The sequence below is a fragment of the Hemitrygon akajei genome, chromosome 11 (genome assembly GCF_048418815.1).
Source record: "Hemitrygon akajei chromosome 11, sHemAka1.3, whole genome shotgun sequence".
Lineage (NCBI taxonomy): Eukaryota > Metazoa > Chordata > Chondrichthyes > Myliobatiformes > Dasyatidae > Hemitrygon > Hemitrygon akajei.
The window spans coordinates 31,141,588-31,168,941 of NC_133134.1; the positions used below are offsets into that span (position 1 = coordinate 31,141,588).

Below are 27,354 nucleotides of genomic sequence, written 5' to 3' on the forward strand. Positions count from 1 at the left end.
TCCTGCCCTCTAACCAATCATAGACCTTCCCTTTTTAAAGATGAAGTACAGCTTTGCAGCAAATACAAACATATCCTTTCTCCAGATGTGCAGTTGCTATGAAGCTATACCTCTCCAGTTCTTTTTATTCCCAAAGGAAGATCTTCACAATGAAATACTGACAGCTGAAGCAGTTTATTGCTCATGAATGGAGCTAAGGTAGTTCAATGTTAGAAGGAGAATGTAGGCTTCAGTTTTAAACAAAACTGATTCATTGTTCAGGAAAGAAATTATTTAAATCCTACCAGGTAATAGAGGATTCAATTTTTGAAGCATTTTAAAGTCTTTTGAATAATGAAGGAAACCAATCTTATGTATTCATAATTATATGTCTTCTTTGCCTTGGAAAAACATTGAAAAACATATCCATATTGGTGAGGGCTTTTCCCACTTGCAGTAATTCATACTTCTTTATCTTTTAAGATATGATAAAATACACTGGAAGAACGTAATTCTCATTTTTGCAAATACTGACTTGGGTCATTCATATATCAATATATTAGCCCATAACAACTACATATTGACCACACATCTTTTTTTAAAAAATAGAACAAATACATTTAAATACCAACTTTATTTTCCGTGACTATGTTGGTCCAGATAAAGTTGAAGTACCTTTTCATTGTAAATAGCTTGTAAGTAAAAATAAGCTTAAGGAATCCATGTGGATCAGGGTTATATCTGCATGGGTCCAGTACAATTTGAATCACCTGCTGAGCAGACTCTGTGCCTTGGAACTCTCCACTTTATTGACATGAAGGAAGTAAATCATAAGATTATTTTTTTTGTGGGGGGAAAGATTCTCTGAAATGGAGTAATATGAGTCCTTACAACTCTGGGATCTTGCATCATCAAAGTGGTGCATTCCAGCAGCTCACCTCCATCCCACTTCCCCTGCTCCCCAGTTCGGAAGTCCCCATAGCTTTCAGCTCCATCTTCTCAAGGGACCAGCTAGGCGCGAGACACATTTGCACGTAAAGTCCACTCTTCGGAATGAACAAAACCTCAGGTGACCAACACAATATCATAAAATTAAGGTAGCAATGAAGGACATCATTCAGCCCATCAATTCTGTAAAGGCTCCTTTGTAGAGCAATCCAGTTAGACCCACTTAATGTTTTGTTTTCCACATACTGCAGTTACTTTTCTCCCTTTCTCCATGACTTGGCTGACCAATTCTATACTGAAAAGAACTATTGATTCTGTATTCTCAATTCTATGAGGCAGTCCATTTGGAATTCAAGTACTTGTGTGAAGAAGATTCACTCAGGTTCCGCAGTTCATCGTTATTAACAGGTATACTGCCTGGGTGTTAGAATGCATCCCTTAACACCATTGTGTCCGATTAACCAATAAAGTATGTTCAAGAAATAACAATATCTGCCTTCTCTGAAATTAACTACTTAAAAAAGGTAAACACAAATCATCCCTTTGTACTGACCTCTGGTGCTGTAGAATTTTAATATTAAATGAAGCCAATGAAATGACGATCAATTTCTATGTCATTATGACTATACCAACAAAATAATCATGTAAATGATACTAATTACATTTTAACTCTGTTTTTACTAATGAAAAGATCAGATTCAATATGCTGTGATCAGCAATTCATGTCACATCTCCCAGCCTGACGGATGCTAGAATTATTAGAGCTTTTCTCTGTTTTACACTGATTGCCACCTTTGCCATAAATTACTTTTACATATGTCATCTTTCATGCATGAAAACAGAGGGTCACACTCCCAAAAATGTCTAAATCTCAGGCACATTGTGCATTTTTTGTTAAGCAATTATTACCATTCATGAATTAAATTAATTGCATGTTCACTATTATTCAGTCTACGTCTAAAATTTTGCAGTGATTTGAAGTACCTATGTACTAATTCCGCAATGTGAAATGTTCTCTCTAACAGTGAAAAGAAAAATGCATCAATAAATGGCAATTTAAATCATGCTGGGACTTTTGATTTTCAGAGATCTAAAAGAAAACCCTGACCTTTTATTAAGCTTTGACATTTCCTTTTAAATCTTCAGTTCATTAATCGGATTAGATTTAATTGAAAATGTAGGGTTTTTTGTAACCTTTTAGAAATGATTTTATCCCACTTAATGATTTCCAATTTAAATAAAATGTTCATATTTTATAAGAAATAAAATAGAGACTGACAATCATATTTTATACATATATTTCAGACCATTAGTAAACACAGGTTTCTATTGTAAAATAATGAATTTACAATCTTAATCACAATTTCTTGCAAAGGTATAATTCAAGTAAGTGTTAGCACAGTAAGGCAATGTTATATGTGAAGGCTCTTTTGCAGAGACACTCTTCCCAATCAGATAAAAATGTGCACTCACCTGGCAAACCTAAGCAGAGAAGAAAACTGTAGTAGATAACACGCACATATCCTAAACCACAGCCGTACAGCTTTCCATCGTGGGAGAGTAGAGTACTGTTGATGGTGAAAATGTGATTGTGCTCCATGGACTTTTCTTGTCAGCTGGCTCAGACTGAAGAAGAACATAGACAATGAGTGCCGGCACTTTCGCTCAGCTTCTGTATCCAGCCTCAACCTCTATCCTTCAGCACATGTTTATCTTTGGATTCTTCCACCTGCTGCTTGCTGCTAGTGTGGCATAATTAGGAGAAAGTGCAATGGTTTAGCTGTCTCACTCTTAAGGGAACTGCATTGAAGTGTCATTAAAGAAGGTAAATTAATAAATTAAAATTTGATGATGTATAGTCAATTGGCAGCATCTCTGGAGTATAATTCATACAGTGCTGAAGCAGTACCTCCTCGTCTTAACTGGTTTGCTTCTTAGTAAGCTACACAGTACAGTAATTGGAATACGGGTTGTGGTTTAAAAACAGTTCATTCATTTCCTCTGCTGCTACAAATGCTTTTAACTGAAGCACTTACCTTAAGGCAGTGAAGTAGGCACTGAATGTTTATAAGAAAATAACCATTTTCCTTAAAACAAGTGAAATGAAATAAATCTTTCTGAAGATTGTAGGGCTATTATACATTGCCTACAGCAACAGTAGACTTCTATCAAGTGTCATTCTCACTGTGTCTTGCCTATCCACGTGACAAATGGTTTGAGAATGGTAAGCATGAAAGATTACAATGACGTACAACAGAGGCACGTTGCAGCTGCAGATAATAAACTATATGCTTGTTTGCACAATTTCTGTGGCCACGACATATAGAATAATTAAGAATATTCACTGCATTCTTTGGCCCTGATTTATACTTAAGACTGGAATAAATGGCAGAATCAACATGAGTTAAATGGATCAAAAGTTCTTAACTTTATTTTTAAAAATATGAATTTTGTCACTACAGAAATGTTCTGGAAATGGAATTGGCAGTTCTCATCCCACCATACTTACCCTCTCAATGTTTGACAGTAAATGTGTAATGGAAGGAAAGAGGCATCTATTTTGTGCCCTTGTGTTATGTGGATTCTCACTTGTGATGGTTTTGTGACAGTAATGTGGGGCTGAATCTGTCTCTGATTTTTGTAACATCTTCTTTTAATGTAAATCATTAAGCTGAGTGTTAGGACTGGTTTTCAACCTCTGTGCAGATACTAATGTAGAAACATGGAGTTAGGTATTTTGGGGATAAAAGGGATTTTTTTCTCTCTCTGCGGTTTTGATTTCCTAGCAACATTGTACAAATAGAAGCTTCTAAGATTTATGGATTTTTGAGTATAACATTTTGTTGGCAGTAGGCAGTTGAAGTCTGGCAGAGTACTTCATCAGCAGCAATAAATCTTTAAAGTGTTTCAGGTAGCTAATTGTCTGCTCAACTGGTATAAAGTTCATTAGTTCTGATGTGGCGTGCACATGCTATTGCTGACAATGCTTCAGTGTCAGCTAGAAAAATTCTAACTTTTACTGAGGAGTCCCTATATGAACTAGTAACTTCTGCTGCAAGGGAAAAATGAAAAGAAGATATACATGCTTCCTAATCATGCTTTATATCCTTTTCAAGACTTCCTAAAGAAATAGGGCCATTTTTACAATGCAGGAAATACAGCAGTCAGTTTTCATACAACAATCTCCTGCAAGCAACAACACGGTAACAAATAGAAATTATGCTATAGCGATGTTGAATGAGGTCAGAATACTCAGCTTAACTTGCCTGCTCTTGGAAACAGTTCCATGAAATATCTGTGATCATTCGAGCAAGCACAAAGTTAACAGCTCACTCAAAAGTTCCCAATTATGTGTATCATATGTTCCACTCTGTTGAAAAATTGTCACTTTAAATAGGTCAATAGGGTGACAAGGTGGGAATAAAGCAAACAGAAACACTGCAGAAGGTGGAAATTCTCAATAAAACAACTGCTGGGAAAACTCAGCAGTTCAGTCTGCATCTGTGAGAAAATAAACCGTGTGAATGTTTAAGGTTAAAGATCCTTCGTCTGGGGGAATGAACCATTTACATATTGAACTACATGTCAGCTACTCGATAGAATGAGATATTTGAATTAAAGGGAAACACAAAGGTACAATTTTGACATTATTTACTCTAAACATGTTTTATTTACTCTATACATATGTCCTGTGATCCTCCTATGTAATAACATATAATCACTTGGTTGTGATGTACAGTTATGCAAATCAAGAAGGGGGAGATAAGTGTAATTCTGGGTTGAAACTCTGCATACCGCCATAACCACAGTCGCCCTCCCCCCCATCGCCCACCAGCCTCTCTCCATCTGCTTCTGCCTAGTAACTACCAGCCTCCATCTCACCAACAGCCACCCCTGCCCTGTACTACTATACACTGGCACTCTTTACTCTTCCCTCGCTGAGGTCTTGATCCAAAATGTCGATTTACTCCTTTTGCCTCCCGAGATTGTAATTTAACCACTTAGTCTTCCAGCGTTCTATTTTTTGGTTCGGTGCAGTCCTTATCTTGCCATCTTCTGCGTGGGAATGTCCAGGCCATTTGCTGCAGAGCTGTCCATATTTATTAGCACCATGTGGCCTCAGCTGTAATTGTGCATCAATCTGTATTTATGTAATTGTTTCAAAGCAGAACAAATGCCCAATGCTCGCCATTACTGTATTATCAGAAATACAGGATAGTGAGTCGTGGAGTTTGTTCACAAATATAGAATACTTGGTCTTAAAAAGTAGATTTCCAGTGAGATGTTAAACAAACATTGGGAAGGTGAGAGTGCACTAGAATCAGGGTTATTATCCCTGTCTACAAGTGCTAAATTTGTTGTTTTGTGGTAGTAGTGGAATGCAAAGACATAAATCATTATAAATTACAGAATAAATAAATAGTGCCAAAGAAAAGGAATAACAAAGTAATGTTCATGAAACGTTTAGAAATCTGGTGCTGGAGGGGAAGAAGCTGTTCCTAAATTATTGAATCTTCAGCCTCCTGTACCCCCTCCCCATTGACAGTAACACAATGAGGTCATGTTCTGGATGGTGAGGGTCCTCAGTGATGGATGCTGCCTTCTTAAAGCACTGTCTGTAGAAGAGATCATTGATGGTGGGGAGGGTGGTGCCATTATGGAGTCTGCTCAGTCTACAACCCTCAGCAGCCTCTTGTGATCTAGTGCTTTGGAGTCTCCATGCCGGGCTCTGTGAGGAGTATGGAGAGTGAATTCTAAACCTGGGCCTTTGTAAGTATGACCAGAAACCTGAGACAAAGAGGATGGCTTGAGTATGGGGGGAGGGGAGAAAACACACGTATGGTGCAGAGGCCTTGCAGAGGTAAGGAGTTTTACAAAATTAGGGGAAGGAAAAAGGGTGGATTCTGTGGAGGGCTGGGCTTTAGGCCATGATGAAAATAGCACAGAATCCTTGCATTTATAAAGCAGCTTTTTAACAGGATGATTCAAATCTTTAATATCTTTATTGTTCCCTTTCAGGGTTCCTTTGAAGACCCTGACCTGGAGTTACACGCTGACTTCGGTTCTTTGTGAGAATGGGACTTGCCCGCGGGGGTTTCAGGACTGGCCGTTGTTCAGCACGCCAAGGGTTTGGCCTGAGAGTCCGGCTTGAATTCGGAAGCCTAAGATCTCGGGGCTCTGGAGACGGGCGGATCGAGGGTTGGTGTCATGACAGGAGACCCATGTGTCGTCGGGGGAGTTGGGATATCTGCTGTGGGCCTGAAGACCTAAGATCTTTGTGATCTTCAGGCACAGAGCTCGAAAAAAGTGATGTAACGGACTTCTTAACATCGTAAACCAGTGAGTTGTTTGTTATAAATGGAGACACCTTTTTCTCCCTTATTAAGGAGAGAGAGAATCTGTGGTATGTCGAATGCTGGGTGTAACATGAATTCTCTGGGGTAACTGCAAGTCTGTGTCTTTGCTATTGCTTTGCTCACGCTTGAGTGCTTGCTTTTTTTGGTGGTGGCAGGAGGGGGCATTGTTGTTCACTACCGCTTACACAGGGGGGAGGGGAGCTGGGGGGGACTTTGGGGTTCTTACGTTTATCTGTCGTTCGTTCTTTGGGACACTTCTCTGTTTTTGTGGATGTTTGCAAAGAAAAAGCATTTCAGGATGTATATTGTATACATTTCTCTGACATTAAATTGGACCTTTGAACCTTTGAAAGTGTGGTGCAGACTGTGCTTTAATATGTGATGACAGATTTGGACAGGAATAAGATGTTGATCAAGTAATCTATTTTTTATTAAGTTGGCTGAAGGATAAATATCAGGCAGGACTAATTTCCCTGCTCTTTCATCCATAGAAAAAAAGTGTTACTGAGCCACCTAAGAGAGAAGTTAGGACCTTGGTTAAATGTTTGATTTGAAAAGAATTTTTAAGCAATGCTATACTGTGATTACTGGTTTCAGTACTCAGTTCTCTGGAGAAGGGTTAGACCATGCAGAGATTTGACTTGGAGATGAGAGAACTACCAAGTGAGCCCCCAGCTGACACCACTATTAAATGTGAAGCACTGTAGGGAAGGGAAGATATACTAGTGGGATATGACACAGATAGCAAAAGTTTAGATGAGATAATGTTTACTAATTGTAACAGGTAGGACTCTGCCAGGAGAGTGAGTTACAATTGTTAAATTTGAAAATACTGAAAGTATAGGTGGGGGTTTTAGCATCAGATGAACTGAGCAGGACAGTGGGGATGATTACAGGGATAGTCTCACTCATTGGGAGCATATGAATTTGGAGTCTCTGCTCTGCATCAATAAAAAATGTCAACATTGCAAGGAGTCTGGTTCAATCTAAAACAGTGATAATTGGAGAATGAAGTTACTGATAATGGATAATAGTGTAATGTTTACGTCAGGGCAGTAATTACAGCTATTTTTTCATTTGTTCATAGAAAATTGGTTTTGTTGGCAAAGGCAGGAGTTAATTTCCATTGTTAATTGTTCTTGAACTGAGTGATTGGCTTGTGTTTGTTACTGTGGGTTTAGTATCACAAAACCTGAAGACTTACACTCATTGTTTTAGAAACAGCTTCTTCCCCTCTGCCATCAGATTTATGAGTGATGCATGAACCCGAATTCCTCTTCGGCACTCTCTTTTGTAATTTATAGCAATTTTATGTCTTGCTCTGTACTGCTGTCACATAAAAACATATGTCAATGATTATAAACCTGATTCTGATCCTGATTGTGACATGGAGGTGAAATGAGGCAGGGACAGCAAATCCTCCTCACCTCCCCAGAGGACGTAAGTGAATAATAATCCAGCATTTCATTCATGATTACCATTCCAAATTATATTTAATTAACTCAATTTAAATGCATTCATTAAGATAATGGGATTTGAATTTATTTTTCTAGGTCATCAGTTCAGACTATTTCCATTGCTACTCGTTGAATAATTTAACTATGTTATACTCCAATTGGGTTTTCCATTGTTTACTAGGAAACAATTATGAGTTATAAAATGCTGACTATCAGAGAATCAGAGCAACAACAGGGAGCAGTAGCGAGTACAAAAATCCTGGGCATTATAAGTGTTACTACATGGATATTTATCACTGGTCATCTCAGTTAAGCTAAATGCCCTAGACATCAGGGAAGTCTTCAACTGGGCCAGCTTGAAGAATTTGCACCAACATGTCGCCTGCAGAACCAGAGGAGCCAACACACTCAATCACTAATATACACTTTAATAGGTACACCTGTACACCTGCTCATTAATGCAAATATCAAATCCACTAATCATGTGGCAGCATCTCAATGTATAAAAGCATTCAGCCATGGTCAAGAGGTTCAATTGTTGTTCAGACCAAACATCAGAATGAGGAAGGAATAAGTGACTTTGACCATGGAGGTATTATTGGTGCCAGATGGGGTGGTTTGAGTATCTTAGAAACTACCGATTTCCTTGGATTTTCACACACAATAGTTTCTAGAGGTTACAGAGAATAGTGCGAAAAATCAACATTCAGTGAGCAGCAATTCTGTGGGTGAAAATGCTTTGTTCACGAGAGAGGTCAGAGGAGGGTGGCCAGAATGGCTCAAGCGGACAGGAAGGCAAAGGTAACTCAAATGATCACGTGTTACAGCAGTAGTGTGTAGCAGAGCATTTCTGAATGCACATCGAACATTGAAGTGAGTGGGTTCCAAGAGCAGAAGACTCAGTGGCCACTTTATTAGATACAGGAGGTACTTAATAAATTATCCACTGACTGTACGGCCATCAAGAATTCTTAGCTCGCCTGTACTTTGACAAGTCTGATCACCTGCATTTACTTCTACATGCTGCAGAGACTGGAAGACCCCAGGCCCACGGTGAGCACCGTGATCAAAGGAGGTGGAGGAATGTTTACAGGACTGCTTTGATTTGGTGGACTGGACCATATTCAGGGATTCATGTTCAGTTCTGAATAAGTTTGCCACAACCATCATCAACTTCATCAAGACCTCTGTGTGACTTTGAGAACATATTGAGTCTTCCCAAATCAGATTCAGTCTGCTGAGGGCTAGATTTGTGACACTCAAGAATCCAGAATCCTATAAGAAGTCTAGGTATGATAGTGAAAAGGCAACTCTGAGTGAAGCTGGAGGCAGATTCATGTACATGGCAGCTGTGGCATGTTACTACTTTCTCTAAGGCAAGATCTAACAGCAGAAATGGCATTGATGTTTCATTCTCTGATGAGCTCAGCACCTTTTATGCACACTTTGAAATGGAAAATAACCACTACGCCTGTACAAATCCCCACAGCATCTGGTGACCCTGTGATGACTCTCTTGGAAGCCAATGTCCAAACATCCTTCGAGCGAGTGACGGCATCAAGATATCAGACTCTAATGGTATACCTCACCAGGTAACAAAAAGCTGTGCTGACCAACTGGTTAGAGTACTCAAGAGCATTGTCAATCTCTCACTGCCACAGGCTGAGATCCCCACCTGCTTCAAAAGGGCAGCAAACATTTCAGTACCCCAGATGAGCAGGGTGAACTGCCTCATTGACTATTACCCAGTAGCACTCACATCTACATAATGATATGTTTTGAGAAGTTGATTGTGAGTTCAAATCCTGGGCCTCTGTACCTCCATCTGCAGCTGGTTTCTTGACTTCCTTATTGGGAAGTAAAAGCATCTCCCACTCGTTAATTATCAACACTGGCAAACTCCATGGATGCATACTCTGCTCTGCTCAATCTAAATAGGACAGTATGGTTGAGCATAGCTCAAATATCATCTATAATTTAGCAAGGACACCACTGTTCTTGGTATCATCTCAGAAGGCAATGACAAGGCTCATGGGAGCCAGGTAGATTGGCTAACTGAGTGGTGTCACATCAACAACCTCCCATGCAACAACAGTAAAACCAAGAAACTGACTGTGAATTTCAGGAAAAAGTTGGGAGAACGCACACCAATCCTCACTGAGGGCTGAATGGTGGAAAGGGTGAGCAGCTTCAAGTTCCTGAGTATCAACATTTCAGAAGGTCTATCCTGGACCTAGTGCACTGGTGCATTCATATCATTGACATGTTAGAGCTGCCAGTATCATGGCAAGAATTTTACGCCTTTGCACAGCACTGTAGCCACAAAACAACATATTTCATGTCATATGTCAGTGATAATAAATTTGATTCTGAAATCAGCTCTTGTACTGTGCCTCAGAAATTTTCGAAGTAATTCCTTTATTTGGCCAGTTTTGAAAACTGAGAATTCCCTTCTTTGGAAAGTTATAGATAATCAGTGTTCTAGTTCAGAGGTCAGAGGATCTCTTAACACCAAATCAATCAAAAAATAATGGACATAGGGGACAATTGGATGGAAAATTAACTTGTGAAAATGAACTGCCTTGGAATTGTCTCAGAACTCTTATATATCTAGTATATTTGCTTAGAAGCATGTAAAAAAGTAAGAATCTTATTAGTGTTTATCATATTTGCTAAATATGTTATGGTATTAAATCTGAATTTTTGCTTTTGTGATATCATTATGAATACAGTAAGTAGATTCTCCTTCTTTGACTTGGTAGTAATGTGACCTGGTGACAATGCAGGAAGAACTAATGTCTTCTCCCCCTTCCATGTCATTGCCACTTTCACCTGCCACACAATATGACACTTAAGAGCAATTGGAGTCAGCAGAACACAGACCACGGAACGAGTTCAATTCAGAGTGATTTAACTATCTGGCTGCATGGGGCCTGGAATGCCTTTGAGTTGTACTTTATAATCTGCATTTATTATTCAGCAAGTCAGCCTCACACCACTTGTGTGCATAAGATTAAGTTAGTACAGAAATTGCAGTTGTATACAATGTGAAATTTAGTGATTTCTTTAAAGTTAGTACAAAGATACTAACTTATACCACTTTCTATAACTGAACATAACAAGTAATTATTCAAATTTAATTTTTTTTATATTTTCTAATCCTGGAGATACTGTATTTAAGTAATGCATGACACAATTTATCATTTCTTAATTGTTTTACTGTACTGAAGTGATGTGATGAATTATCTATATGATGTGTTTCCTGAACTGAAGTGATTCATATTGAAGATAATTAAGTTCTGACTTTATTATAATTGTAGTTGATCTTTCCAGAACAAGGATATAAACAGGGTGTAAGAATAGTTAATTTGACAAAGATTCATTTGGATGATCAATAGCTCTGCTCATTTCCCTATTTTGATGGAAAGCAAATGTTCTGTTTGGAGTGGTCTTCTGATGATTAAAGTTAAGAATTTCATTATAACTTGGAATGCTGGCATTTTTCACAGTGAGAATGCACTATGCTATCAAAAGAAAGGGCAGCTTATACCATACAAGCCATGATATTAGCAACTCCAATGTGTCAATGATCTGAAATATGCTGTTGTTCAAAGATTTCTCACCAGTTCTTCAGGGAATGATTAGGAGTGGACATGATATAGTGTAGAAATATGCCCTCAATCATATGCTGTACGCTGAATTGCAATGTAATTACACCAGCTGAAATTTCATTGTGTTGACTACAATGGAGCTAGATTTCAGTACAGAGTATAATGTGCTAAGTACCTTTTTCATTTAGATAAACAAAATGTGGAAAAATTCTACCTTATTATATATTCTATTTGTTGTACTATGTGTGTCTTTCCCCTGAATCATCTGTTAATCTGCAAGCTGCAAGCGGAAGAACACTTCCAGCATCGGAATGACTGTCACAAGCTGTCAAGGTTTTAGTCTTTTCCAACTGTATTGTGGCAGACTGCAGTCAGGATTAACCTTCAGTGTACAGATCTAGCAGACCAATAGCTGGCACATTGTCTGTCGAAGGGCAAGGAAATCCCCCACACTGAGAGCTTCAGAGTGATATACAAGACCAGAAAAGACCAATTTGATTCATCTAGCCAATGTCAGCTCAGAAACTGAATACAAGCTTCACTATAATTTCCAGCAGCCAGCGGTAGGAACCCCCGCTGCAAGGTAGAATTATCATCAGCGTAGGAAATAATTGACTGCACTCATAGGACCTTGCATGCCCTCCAGTCTGAATAGTACACCATTCATTATGGAAAAAGAATACAATTACATTGATATACAGAGTTTGTACCGAAGGGAACAGAATCAGAGACATGGGTGCTTGCTTTCCTATTATTCGTCAGCAGCCAAAGCTACTAACATTATTTGAAATGCCAAAGTGACTCCAGAGGTTATTTTTCCTTGCTATGTAGCTATGGCTCATAGCCTCAAGATAACACCTCACTCAGTTGATGTAACCAAGGCCCGTCAAACACATAGCCACTAGATTTAAATTACCTCAATTCTGATCTCTGGATAGGGACCTGATAAGCGGGACCAAGAGAGGCTGCAAACATTCCAGACCTCAGCACTGCAGTTCACAGGAGCTTTAACCTCCTTGGGCTTTATTTCATTTTAGCATCTGTTTAGTTTCATTCCCTAAATGGTGGAATGTTGCAGTAAGCTGCTAGGATATTGCAAATGGAGGAATGATCTTGTTTATTCGTTTATTGAGATACAGCATGGAATAGGCCTTCCCGGCCCTTTGAGCCATGTCGCTCAGCAACCCCTGATTTAAAACGACCAATTGACCCATCAACCTATCTTTGGAGTGTGGGAGGAAACTGGAACATCCAGAGGAAACCCAGGCAGTCATGGGGAAAATGTACAAATTCCTTATAGGCAGTGATGGGAAATGAACCTGGGGCACTTTGTACTGTAAACCGTTGTGCTATCCACTACACTACTGTGCTGCCCCCTGCAGCATTTAGAAGATAAAAGAGCTCAGCATTTACTTCTGAATCAGTGGGTAGTGGGAGACTTGGGGCAGTTTCAGGAAATCCTCAAAAAATGCTAAGCTTTACTTGTGTTGGGGTCACATCCTTTCTCTGGATGGCCTGACAAATAAAGTTCAAACAGATGAAGTTGATCTCATAGTATTTTCTTTGCCTAGGACAAGCGTATTGATAATGCCAAATTAAACGAATTAAAATGCCTGCCCATTGGTTTTGCAGGCAGAGTCAAACACATTGCTTATATCTGTATTGCCAAGCATTGGAACCGAAGTGTCATTGCTTGGACCAATCATGCATGTGCTATATTACGGGCTGGCTGTTACTGTCAGTTGCTTCCAAATCAAAGCTGAAGGAATAAAAAACACATCAATGTACAGAAAGGACAGCAGGGAGACAGAGGAAAAGATGAGCCAAGCACAACCAGAAAGTACTGTCTGCACAAGTGACTGCAGTCAACAGACAAGACTGAGCAGGTTGTATTCTCCATGACACGCCTCTCTTTGGTTAAAGGTCAAGAGCGCAAAGATGCACGCAGCAGCACCCTTTTACTCTAGATGCTACAGTATACACAATCCAGATCTGCTAGAATCCATTTGGTAAAGTATTGGTGTGTTTTTCCCTAAACAGCCACCATGAGCTTGCAGAAAAAAAGCAAATTATTACACTACATTCACCCTCTAATTTTTTGATCTCTACTCCCCAACATAAACTAGAAGTAACATTAAGGACATGTTGCCAGTGCTACCCAAAGGGATTATTCACTACTCATCTAACTGCTTTGTTATTTTACCACTGATTCACTTTCACGGATTCTTTGCAACTCGTTCTCAGTATTATTTTTGATTTGCATAATTTTGTCTTCTTTTGCACACTGCATTCAGATTCAGATTGAGATCCATTTCCTTATCACATGTACAGTGAAATTTGTGGTTTATGTTGGCAAGCAACATACCCAAGGATGTGCTGGGGAGGGGCTGCAAATGTTGCTACACCTTCCAGCGCCAGCATAGCATGCCCACAATGCTCGGCAGAACAAAACAGAACACAACAAGCAACACCTGCAAAACAAACCCCTTTCCTCCCTCCTACCCACCCACCCACCCACACACACACAGACAGTACTCTAAGCCTAGGCCTCTGTGCCTTCAGTTTCCAGGCTTCAGTCATTGAGATGTCGATCTTTGGGCTTTGATCTTCAGTATTGACCCCTGGACTAGCTGATGATGGGACCCCAAATTCCAGGCCTCTGCCTCACTGGTCCTCATCCCTGCTGTTCACATGGACATCTGATTGCAGGACCCACTGACCTGACATACACAAATGTCCTTTGTCCCACGTCACTGCCCGTTGTGCACAGAGCAGACGCCTGGACTTTGGATATCCTTTGTCACCCATCCACGTACTGGCCTCTAAGCACAGAGAGTAGGCCTAGACATTGGATCTCCTTTGTCACCCATCCACGTTATGGCCTTTGAGCACAGAGCATAGGCCTAGACTTTGGATGCCCTTGGTAACCCATCCACGTACTGGCCTTTGAGCACAAAGTGGAGCAGCAAAACCAAGAACGCTGGTGTTTGACATTGGTTGTTGCTTCTATGTTGATTTTCATAAATTCTATTGTATTTCTTTATTTAGCTGTAAATGCATGCAAGAGGATGAATCTCAAGGTAGCATATGTAAACATATAGTATATGTACTTGATAATAAATTTACTTTGTGTGGTAACTTCTACTTTACAAAAAGACAACTCGACAACTTGATGGCCAAAGGAGCATCTTTATCTGGGATGGCAAATGATATTTACAATACAGAGGCTTCCAGGTACCTCGTGCGGCATGGGTGGAGGAACTATATACAATGCGTACCGGGAGTAAAAAGAGCAGAAGTAAAGACCCGCCAACCCCGGATCCCGCCTCTTGCTACCAACAGCTCCCCGATTAGTATTAACTTACTTTTAATAATACTCACATTACAACACTTCTCCCCCTTTAAAATCCAACATTCCCCAAATATGGAAGAACTGGGAAATAAAAACAGTGGTATCATTAGCAACAGGCTATCAATACAAAAACACCTAAAAAAACATGGCAAATCCAACATTCAATCTAACAAAAAAAAGAAACTATCCAATCAAAGATTCAGTCTGTCAGGAGGTTTGCGAGGGCACTGAGATCTACGCACTACCCCCGGTGACCCAGCAGGCACCGCTGGTGAGGATGCTTTGGATGGATCTAGTGTTGGGGACACGAGAGGGGTCTGTGTGTCTGCGTGAGTATGTCCATCCTCTGCCCCCTCTACCAGTGTCCCTCCCTCTGGCAAAGTCACTGGTGGACATGCTTTCCTGTTATGCATTAAGTGGCCATTGGTCCTTAACTGTTTTGGACTACTGAGCTTCTTTGAAATCGGTGGCAAGCTATTCTCAGCATTATTGGGATAAACGGCATCTGCAGGTTTGCCACCTAGCTTGGAACGCACTGAAGAAGGAACTTTGGGTTTTGAACCATCGTCACGACCGTGGCTCAGAATAGACCCAATTGCAAATTTTTCATAGAGTTCCTTGTTGTAACTTGGATCTATCTGGAGTTCAACAGCAGGAAATCACAATTCGTTTGGGAAAACCTCTTGTGCTTGAACAAAGGTCTGTTAAATCACAGTCATTGATTTTTATGATACATTCATTCTCCTGGAGCAGGTTCTCTTTTCTTGAACGGCTGTTCTCTTCAATACCACGAATATTCAGGCCAAGGAATCTTCCACTCAGCGTAGAGTTAAAAGGCAGCACATGGATTCCCAGGGGGCTACAGCCTCCAGAAAATTCTACTTTCTTTGTCAAATCACTTAGAGTGCTTTCTGAACGCTTGTCTGGTGGTCCTGGAGGCTCTGTCCTTACATCGTCTGCGGGTGCCCGTTTGCTACTGTTACGGTTGGCTTCACATGCAGGTTCCTGTTAGCGGGATCATCAGGCTGAGATGCACCTTGCTGTAACTGTACAAGAGATGGGTCACGGCTTTGCCGTACTAGAAGTGGCATGCTAGCTTTCAGTGCTGAGGGGGTAACTTCAATTGCTCCTGTAATAGGCTGTAATAAGCTGCGCTGTGAGCACACTCTCAAATGTGTCCGGACTATGTCTGTCATTCACATTGCCACCGACGACTTCATCTGCATGCTACACCTCATGCTCTTCCGTCATGTGTGCATATTTAAATTCATGCCAGTTGAGCCGGATTTTGCGAAGTCAATTGCGGCCCAGAAGACTGGGCCCACTGCCCTTAGCTATCACCAGCCTGGCTTCAGCCGTTTGGCCCCCGGCCGAAATATCCACATATAACACCCCTAAATGAGGTATGGGCTGCCCCGTATAGGTCCTGAGTTTGAGCTTAGATGGTCTGATGGGAGGCAGGTTGGATCCCCATGTCATCCTGTAGGTCTCTTCACTAATGACCGATGCAGTAGCCCCTGAATCAATATCAAACTTAATGTCCTTTCCTGACACTGACTGTGGCATAATATGGTTCAGGTGGTCCCTCATCCGTTTCCACCCCAAACATGTTGTAGGCACACGCTGCCTCTCTGTCTGCTTCTCCTAGGTGGTGTGTGGCTGCCTGAGTCTGTTGAGCTTTCCCCTGCCCAGGCTTAACCTTACCCTTTAAGCTCCTGCACCTTTTAATGAAATGTCCCTTCTTGCTACAAGCATGACAGACAGTATCTTTGAATTTACAAACATTTGCATAGTGCGTTCCTCCACACCGAAAACATTCCACCCACTTTACCTGTTTACCAGTCTCCCTCCTGACTTGGTGCACTGCCGCCGACTGCGATCCCCCATGTCCTTTCTGTATATCCTTGGCATTATCAGCAGCCAACTCCATGCCTTGAGCAATCTCTAGGGCTGTCTTGAAAGTCAACGGTGGGGTTTCCCCCAACAAACGGCGTTGTACAGCAACATTATTAATGCCGCATACTAATCTATCACGGAGCATGTCATCCAACATGGCTTCGAAATTGCAATGCTCCGATAGCTGCCGAAGCTCAGCCACAAAATCGCCCACAGACTGACCTGGCTTCCGGACATGGCTGTGAAACCTGAACTGTTGAACTATCACCGAAGGCTTCAGATTGTGGTAGTTCCCCACGAGCTTGACCAGATTGTCATATGGAATTTCTCCCGGTTTCCACGGTGTAGCTAAGTTCTGTAACAGCTTGTACGTCCTTGCCCCACACACACTCAGGAGAATAGAGCACTTCTTAGCCTCCTCAGTAATTCCATTCGCACAGAAAAAGTGGCCCAACCTCTCCTCATACTCCGGCCACTCCTCAATTTGCTCGTTGAACACACCAACCGTTCTGAACACAGCCATCCGAACACGAGGCTCCTCACCCGCTCACAGCTTCTGATCGAAAACGGGGCCGACCCATCCACAAAACCCGTTTACTTTGTCACCAAAAATGTGTGGTAACTTCTACTTTAAAAAAAGGACCACTCAACAATTTAATGACCAAGAGAACATCTTTATCTGGGACGGCAAATGATATTTACAATACAGAGGCTTCCAGGTACCTCGTGCGGCATGGGTGGAGCAACTACATACAATGCATACCGGGAGTAAAAAGAGCGGAAGTAAAGACCCCGCCAACCCCAGATCCCGCCTCTTGCTACCAATAGCTTCCCGATTAGTATTAACTAATACTCACATTACAACACTTTGAAATTTGAACATTGAATTTTGCTGCGATGATACTGGTGTTTGATGCTTTCTAAAGTTGTTTCAGTTGCAAGGAATGGGGTGACGGGAATAGCAAGCATTAATGCTGCAATTTAAGGCTAGTTATCCCCTGACATGTGCGATTTCATGGACTTTCCTCTTGAAACAAAGCATCAGCTGTTAATGAGCAGAATTCATGCAGATTCAGACAAGTTGGAAGGACCATTAGCAGGAAGTCAGTTCCACTCAAGGTGTTCAGGAAGCAGAGTCCCAGTGAAGAAAGCTCATGAGGTGGCTATGTGTCCATAAGGCCAGACATACTGATTTGCCATCAGTCACAAGATTTTAAAGCAGGACAAGGACTGTCAATCTGATCACTTTAGTGAATGTTGACATGGCTGTCTCCCATCTGCCCACTCATTTCTCCCCACCTCATCCTTATGATGTCACTGAAGCACCTTACTCAAAGGGGAGAACCTGAATGCTTTACTTTTTTTCTCACGGGAAGCAGAGAGTGTGCAGATCTTTACAAGGATAAGAGGCTTTCCTTCGAGCACAATGTTGCTAATTGATGGTTGTCACTTGGATCACTGCCAAGGGTTTTGGAACCACCTGGATTTTGCACAGGGGATCTAAGAGTGCAGTAGTCTCAAAGTGTAAGAACATAAGAAATAGGAGCAGGAGTATCCGGCCCACCAAGCCTGCCCTGCCATTCAATAAGATCATGGCTCATCTGTCCGTAAACTCTGCTCCATCTACCTGCCTTTTCCCCATAACCCTTAATTCCCTTACTATGTAAAAACTTATCTAACTGTTTCTTAAATATATTTAGTGAGGAAGCTTCAGCTGCTTCCCTGGGCAGAGAATTCCACAGACTCACCACCCTCTGGGAAAAACAGTTTCTCCTCATCTCCATCCGAAATCTTCTCCCCTGAATCTTGAGGCAATGTCCCCTAGTTCTAGTCTCACCTACCAATGGAAACAAATTTTCCCACTTCTATCTTATCTATCCCTTTCAAAATTTTGTATGTTTCTATAAGATCCCCTCTCATTCTTCTGAACTCCAGACAGTGTAGTCCCAGGCAACTCAATCTCTCCTCACAGGTTAACCCCTTCATCCCTGGAATCAACCTGGTGAACCTCCTCTGCACTGCCTCCAAAGCCAGTATATCCTTCCTCAGGTATGGAACTGCACACAGTACTCTAGGTGCGGCCTCACCAGTACCCTGTATAGTTGCAGCATGACCTCCCTGCTCTTGAATACAATCCCTCTAGCAATGGAGGCCAACATTCCATTTGCCTTCTTAGTAAACTGTTGTACCTGCAAGCCAATTTTTGCGATTTATGCACAAGCACTCCCAAGTCCCTCTGCACAACAGCACGCTGCAATCTTTCACCATTTAAGTAATAATCTGCTCTTCTATTATTCCTTCCAAAGTGGATGATCTTGCATTTACCAACATTGTATTCCATCTGCCAGACTTTGGCCCACTCACTTAACCTATCTATATCCCTCTGCAGACTCTCCACATCCTCTGTACAATTTGCTTTTCCACTCATTTTAGTGTCATCAGCAAATTTTGCATTGCTACGCTCAGTCCTCTCTTCCAAATCACCAATGTAAATGGTAAACAGCTGCGGGCCTAGCACTGACCCTTGCGGCACCCCACTCACCACTGACTGCCAACTGGAGAAACACACATTTATACCAACTCTCTGCCTTCTATTGCTTAACCAAACCAATCCACTATCCATGCCAATACACATCCTTCAACTCCATGCATTCACATCTTATTTATAAGTCTCTTGTGCAGCACTTTATCAAAAGCCTTCTGGAAATCCAAGTATACGACATCCACCTGTTCCCCTCTATCCACTGCACTCATTATATCCTCAAAGAACTCCAGTAAGCTGTCAAACAGAACCTGCCCTTTCCGAATCCATGCTACATCTGTCTAATCTTTCTAAATGTTTTGCTATTTCTTCCTTAATGACAGCTTCAAGCATTTTCCCGACGTTAAGCTAGAGGGTGGTGAATAAAGGATTTCAGTGAGGAAGGTGATGGCTGAATATCAACAGGTGGGTATTTCTACTCTTTAATTCTCTAAATAAAAATTTAAGGTGATTGGAGGAAAGTATAGAGAGAATGTCAGAGGTAAATTCTTTACCTAGAGAGTCTAGAGCTCTTTGCCAGGGGTAGTAGTAGAGGCAGATATACCAGGGGCATTTAATAAATTATTGAATAGGCACATGAATGATAGAAAAATGGAGATTTATGTAGGAGGGGAGGGTTATATTGATGTTAGAGTAGGTTATAAGGTCAGTTCAACATCGTGGTCCAAAAGGCCTCTCCATCTTCTGAGTTCTAAAAGTAAATGTAAGGGCTTCCAGTTGTAGAAGGTTTTACTCTGAGTTGAGTAATTAGTTATTCCTTTTAATTTAAAGTGCTAAGGTAATTCAAGGATAATCTACAGCAAAGGAACTCAACCATAGTGTGGGAAGTGTGTCCAGATGCAGCTCCTAACTGGCTCTATAATGCATCTGGAGTTGTGGATGAATTCAGAAAGGAACATGTTGAAGACATGGCACACAGCATGTTCACTGGACTGGTGGCTGTACAATTATTGGTTGCACACGCTGAAAAAGCACTGGGTGACTATCAGCTCGCGTCATCGGCGCGAGCAGGTTAGGCAGCAGAACCTGCAGTGGCTGATCACTTCTCAAGGTGATTTTTGTTTTCGGGGCGGGACGGTAGCGCTGTAGTGAGATGCTGAAGATGTTCTATAGGTCAGTTGTGGAGAGCGCCCTCTTCTTCGTGGTGGCGTGTTGGGGAGGAAGCATTAAGAAGAGGGACGCCTCACGTCTTAATAAGCTGGTAAGGAAGGCGGGCTCTGTCGTGGGCAAAGTACTGGAGAGTTTAACATCGGTAGCTGAGCGAAGGGCGCTGAGTAGGCTACGGTCAATTATGGATAACTCTGAACATCCTCTACATAGCACCATCCAGAGACAGAGAAGCAGTTTCAGCGACAGGTTACTATCGATGCAATGCTCCTCAGACAGGATGAAGAGGTCAATACTCCCCAATGCCATTAGGCTTTACAATTCAACCGCCAGGACTTAAGAACTTTTTAAAAGCTATTATTAATGCTTTTTGAGATAGTGATTTAGATGCATATCATATTTTTTACTGAGTTAAGTATTGTATGTAATTAGTTTTGCTACAACAAGTGTATGGGACATTGGAAAAAAAGTTGAATTTCCCATGGGGATGAATAAAGTATCTATCTATCTATCTATCTATCTAGTTACTGTAACACTGTTACTGCGACAGCAACCTAGGTTCAATTCCGCCTCTGCCTGAAAGGAATTTGTACGTTCTCCCTGTGATCTCGCGGGATTCCACTGGGTGCTTTGGTTTCCTCCCACAGTCCAAAGGTGTACGGGTTAGTAGGTTAAGTAGTCACATGGGTGTAATTGGACAGGATGGTCTCAGTGAGACAGATGGGCCTGTTACTGTCTTGTACCCCTAAATAAAAATAAAGTAAAATTTTATCATGTTTTGGATACTTTGGGGGTGAGGGTGTGAGGGGAGAATAACTTTCTACAGGAAAGCAGCAACAGTCAAGTTTGAGGCAACACGGTTGGCTCTACTGCACAGGAAGGATATCATTCCTCTTTACCTTTGTCATTAGTAGCTATATGGACCATGATCTTTGTCCTTTTGCCTTCCAGTTTAGAGAGTAAAACTAGGTGATTCCTTTGGAAAAGTAGCAGCCAGGCTTTTTTTCATGATTGCAAATGTGATTCTCAAACAGCAATTTGCCTCTTTACTGCCAGGGCCAGAGATGCTTCAGATGCTTCAGGGGAAGGCAATTAGCCAAAGATCATAGTCCATATGGCTGCCAAAAACAGATACATGAAAAGGAGAATCAGATCCTGCAACACAAAAAGATCAAGAGCTGGGTCATGAATTACAGAACAGGATCTCTGACGTAGTAATCCCCGGATTACTTACAGTGCCACATGCTAATGAGATTAGGAATAGAAACATAGATCAGAAGAATGAAGGGATAGCGTGGGAGGGAGAGCATTAGATTTTTGGATCAGTGTAACTGTTTGCAGGGAAGATGGAATCTGTACAACTAGTTACTCAGTGGTAATATGATCACCAAATCCTCTGCCAACACTTCTTGACAATCATCTCTAATCTGAATCAGGAATATAAATATCATGGCTACCAGGTATTCTACGATGAATGAAATTAGGTATGTTTTGATTTCCCAGGCTCTTCAAACAATCTGCAAAGTGTGTCTGGAAAGTGATGAAATGTGTTGTACTTGCAAGAATTAGCATAGCTCTATAAAAGACTAGATAACATCCAGGAGAAAAACGGGCGACTTAATTTGGCAGACAATCTTACTTTCAAACCCACATGAGGTCAAAAACATGGGGCCAAGAAGAACAAGGCCAACAGGCACACAAGACTGCCATGGATTCCCAAAGAGAGACATATAATTTTGTTTTGGAAACATGGTGCCATCTGTAACATCTCATAGCAAGAACGTTGGAGATTCCTACCCGAAAGCATTGCCTTAAGAATAGCAGCTTACTGTAATCTTCTCAGGGATGTTTAGGATGGGCTGTAAATGCTGATGTTGAATAAAATCCATCACCCACTAGAAGTGAGCAAACTACAGTAAAACTGATAATCTGGCATTCTTAGGTCTTGGTGCTGCTGCACTGGCAATGATTTCAGACTACGGTATTGGATGTTACTCCATTTAATACATATTTTTAGTATTATAATAAATAACTTAGCAAGGCAGATAAGTTTAAAAGGATTATGGAAAATAGGACCCAGTGATTGGAAGGGAAGCTCAGGGACTGGATATTTGCTGAGTGTATTGTATGAATCAGGGCTTGGGAGTGGGACGGGAATGTAGGGATCTGGTGAGTTGAAAGTGACATGGAAACCCAAAGCCGGGTGATTGTAAAGGGAGTGCGGCAAAACTCATCTAGTAGGCCAGATAGTAAATTATCAGTCCTGATGAAGGCTCTTGGCCCCAAACCTTGACTGTTTACTCTTTTCCATAGATGCTCCCTGGCCTGCCCTGAGTTCCTCCAACATTTTCTGTGTGCTGCATAGGATTTTAAAATAGTCATTTAGTAGATTATCAGAGTTTTACAGAGCCACAGATGTGATTTGATCAGTCTTCCCCTTGAGTTAGTTTGTGACAGGTATGTTCAATAATCTGCAAAAAAAAAAGCCACTCTCAGACTGGCTCAAATTTAGACATAATTTATACTTGGAGTACAGATTTCATCCAAAACAGAAATTCAACCAGTTCATTGCATTTTGATTTTGTAACAATTACCTGTACATCAATTTGCTTTTGATTATGTTACATGTGTTTTCTTGTAGGTATAAGACACTGTGCTTTACTTCCCCAATCCATTTCACTGATGTCAGTGGATTCGAAGGCAGAATTCGTCATGTCGATGTGCCTATACCAAGCATTCAGGGCTAACAACAGAGGATGATTTTTTCAGGCCACAGGGACTTCTACTTGCTAACTCTGTACTCCTTCCAGACCATTGCCCTGTAGCTCACTGGAAAGCTACAGCCATAAATGGATTATGTATATTACAGTTTTCATATTACTGTGAATCATTATTAATTCTTCAAGTTTTGCCATGGTTACATTTTGTTATACAGGAAAATTACAATGAGCTGGTAAGGTTCTGTTAAACTAGGTGTGAATTTTGCAATGTTCCCAGAATACTGAACTTTTACCAGTAAAGCATTTACCTTTAATAGACTGAAGTGAGTTCTAACATTGCCATATTTTGTATCGGATAATAATCGAATTACTGACTTAATCCTGATTGAGCTGTGTAGAAGGAAGATGCATCAGCAGGTTGTACAATATATGGATTGTACTAGGAACATTAGCCCTGCATGAGCATCATCTGACCTTATTGTACTGGTGAAGGCAAAAGTGATGGGATATAAATACTGTATGTGGAGCATAGTCACTGATGGTTAGAATGGAGCAGAACAGATGACTGTCAGATTGGAACAAAACAGAGTGTTCTAAAGCCCACTCTTAAAAACTATTAGTACTTCCTGTATTTTGAAATGAAAATGTGTGAGCTTGTTTAGCAGGGATCTTTAAATTTCCTCTGGGAATGCTGGTGCTTGGTTGGCTTGCTGAATGTCAGTACCTGTCCCTAGGGTTTTAATCCCCTGCTCTGGCTTTGAATAGAAGACTTCACAATCCCCAAGGTAGGAAATCCCAGAGCACATATGTTCAAGAAGTATAGCAAGAGTTGAAATGATGCAATATGAGGGAATGAATGGTGACACCCATGGTATTGGCCCATGGCATAAAAAAGATCGGGGACCCATGTGTAAATCTCTACCATGATGTGTATTGTTCTCATGGGAATTATAAAATATTGAATATCATGCCTTCATTAATTGCAACTTCACGCAATACTTCAAGCACACACTTCTATGTATCTGAAGTTAATAAAAATAGTCTAATTTTTACCACCACCCATTAGCAGCATGTGAAATTGTGTTTGGAAAGACATAACGTGGAATAATATTTGGAATTCGGTACTTGTCGCACTTAAAGCTTATGTAAGCACCACAATGAGAATATTGTGATTCAGAATTTACAGGGACCAGCTGTTGATCAAATACACTGCATCTTTTTATGATGATATCGAGTTTAACAATAAGGATTAGTAAAGGAATCTGGGAAAAACACCCTTCTATGTCCTTTGTCTTTATGTTTACCTTGCCAACTGTATGTGGGCTGTAAGGATCAGATGAAGAATGCTTTAAGGAAGTACAAGATCAGACCTGAGGACCTGGAGGATGTTGCTGCTGACCGTAACACTTGGCGACAGCTGTGTAGGGATGGGGTATTCTGGAGATGGAAAGAACAACCAAAAGACAGCAGAAGAGAGCCAGGAGAAATGCAGCCATGGTTGCCATCACTACCACCACCAATACCACGTATACATGTCCCACCTGCAATAGAGCTTGTGGGTCGAGGATAGGACTGTACAGTCATCAAAGATCTCACCATTAAAGTAGTTGATATCGTCGACGGATTCCGATGGACAACCGAAGAAGAAGAATGTGGGCTGCTAATTGTTCTATGTTTTCTGAGATTGGTCATACAAGACTCTGTGCTCATCACATAGTGTAAAGGAAAAGAAATAGCGACAGAAGAATTGTGTATAGAAAGAATGTCGTCATTAGTGTAATTCATCCCCAAGAGGAAAGAAGTGGAGCTGGATTTAATTCTAGAGAGGAAAAAAGAGTGAGTAGATTATATAGCAATAACCATGATTTCTTTTTCATGCCTGTGGTGCATCGGGTGGCATTTTTGTCATAACCATAGCACTTCGACTGTTTTTAAAAGGCCAACTTATTAGCTCAACACTCATCCCAGCACAGATGGAAAGCGTGCAAGGAGCCAGCTGGATTTGAACTTGTCCACAAAGTCCTGTGCTGGTGCCACTACACCACCTGCCAACACATAGAGCAATAAGGCGAGGAGAACTTAGGGAGAACTGAACATAAGGCAATTAGGTTTAGAATAGTTATGACAAAGCACAAGGGCAAATTCAATGGATAAGTGCTAATTTCAGGAGATCAATTTTGAGGGGTTAAAGTCAAAGATTTACAGGTAAAACTGAAAATGAGCAAAGAAAATGGCAGGTCCAGGTGCAGACTAGAAACTGTCATATAAAGTAGAAGTGAAAAACATCCAAATCCAGAGTTCTTTGAATAATCAACTTCTCTCAGGTTAATGCAAATCAAAAAGGTATCTTATGACAAATTTTAGATTCATAACTTGGTAGAGTATTACGATGGATAAACAAAGCATAAAAGAAAATGATAGAAAGAGATAAGAATGTATATTTGAATAGATTAGTCTTTTATATTAAAAATAAACCATAAAATTGTAGGCAAAGAATGGCATTCTTTATGGTCCTAGTAGGAGATATCTTACTGGAAGCAGAAGGCATGACTAACATATTAATTGAACACTTTGCATTTATATTAGCTGAAGATGATGCTACCAATCTCTCTGAAGAAAGACGTAAAGCAGCAATCGAATAACGTGGCATCACCCAAGGTATGCAGTGAATCTCTCCCGATCCATTTGGTATGCGTGCCAGGTTCTCAGCAAGGTAAATTGAAATGACAGATGCTCTGATCACAATCTCAGACCTCCTCAGTCTTGAGAGAGACATCCGAGGATCTGGAGAATTGCATATGTTACCATGCTAATCAAAAATCAGGACAAAAGGGATAAACACAGTAATTGTAAATACTACAACCTAATGTAGATGGGAAAAAGTACTTCTGGCACAAGAAGACAGGAGAAAATGAATTGATGGCTGTATAAATATGTGTTAATACTTAAAAATCTCCTTGGAGCGTCAGAGGATGAGAGGTGACCTGACAGAGGTGTATAAGATGATGATAGGCATTGATCTTGTGGATAGTCAGGGGCTCTTTCCCAGGGCTGAAATGGCTAACGTGAGAAGGCACAGTTTTAAGGTGCTTGGAAGCAGGTACAGAGGAGATTTTGGGTGTAAGCTTTCTATGCTGAGAGTGGTGAGTGCATGGAATGGGCTGCCGGCAACGGTGGTGGAAGTGGGAAATGATAGGGTCTTTTAAGAGACTCCTGGATAGGTACATGGAGCTTAGAAAAATGGAGGGCTATGGGTAACCCTAGGTAATTACATAGAAAGTAGGTACATGTTCAGCACAGCATTATGGGCTGAAGGGTTAGTATTGTGTTGTAAGTTTTCTATGTTTCAATGTTTCTAACAGTTCTAGAAGGATGTTGAGGCTTTTGAGAGGGTGCAGAAACAATTTACCAGGATACTGTCTGGTTTAGAGTGTACATGCTATCATGAAAGACTGGATAAACTTGGGTTGTTTGCTCTGAAGTGGCAGAGGCTAAGGCAGGGGTGGCCAACCTATGGCACATGCGGCAAAAGTGACGCATTGGATGATTAGAAGTGTTGCATTGCACCCAGTGATAATAATAAAAACGTAAGCCTACTCATGCAAAAAGTATTAAACAAAAACCGATGTATAGAAAAAAAAATCTATAACCGGAATTCAAGTAGCTTAGAGCTAGAAATGGGTTTTACTGAGAATAAATCTAAAACTTAGCAATTATTTTTAGCGATTTTATTATTTCGTGCACATCTTTTGGCGATTGTTATCTTCTTTCACATTAATCTGTTTTCAATTTAAAAAAATGTTCAATGAGTCAAACTAGGAAAGAAGGACTTCTGTTCTGCAGTCATTCCATAACTGTTCAATACATATTTGATACTTGTTTGATCCTGAGGGGCCAGGCGTCTGCACCAGCGGTGCGTCGCAGGTTTTTGCCAGTCAGTTTACAATTGACAGCCATGTGCTACGGAGTTGTGCTTTGTTCATCCTTTGTGAACATTTGCAGTTTTGTACTTTTTCGAAAACTAAGCCTTGTTTTTACATTCAGTTACCCATCACAGTGCAAAAGAAAATGAGCAAAAGGAAAGCAGAAAGTGATAGTAAGCATGAATTCAATGAACAGTGGCACAATGAGTTCTTATTTATAGCGGGTCCGTCAGGAAAACTGTTGTGCATTGTTTGTGAAAACACTTTCTTACATAATAGAAGACATGATCTGAATAGACACTATAAAACACAACATCAGACTGAAATAGAAGGAAACTGAAGCTAGTGCTTGGGTCTGAGTTACGGAAAGAATATGTGATTAAGAAAAAGGAAGAAATCAAAAGAAGATAAAATATCACACACAAAATGCTAGTGGAACACAGCAGGCCAGGCAGCATCTAT

General features: G+C 40.8%; 1 protein-coding gene across 2 annotated transcripts in view; it reads right to left on the reverse strand.

Annotated features, from left to right (window-relative positions):
* The window catches only part of gpr139 (G protein-coupled receptor 139), a 116,623-nt gene that overhangs the window by 64,257 nt on the left and 25,012 nt on the right, over positions 1 to 27,354 (reverse strand). Inside the window, exons 1-2 of one of the 2 annotated variants that reach the window (XM_073060562.1) lie at positions 2,964 to 3,088; positions 2,401 to 2,553 (exon numbers count right to left, since the gene is read on the reverse strand). In XM_073060562.1, coding sequence (XP_072916663.1) covers positions 2,401 to 2,527 — 127 coding nt within the window. In that variant the 5' untranslated portion in view covers positions 2,528 to 2,553; positions 2,964 to 3,088. Of the gene's footprint in view, positions 1 to 2,400; positions 2,554 to 2,963; positions 3,089 to 27,354 lie in introns of those variants that run through there. The other variant, XM_073060563.1, reaches the window with a different exon arrangement.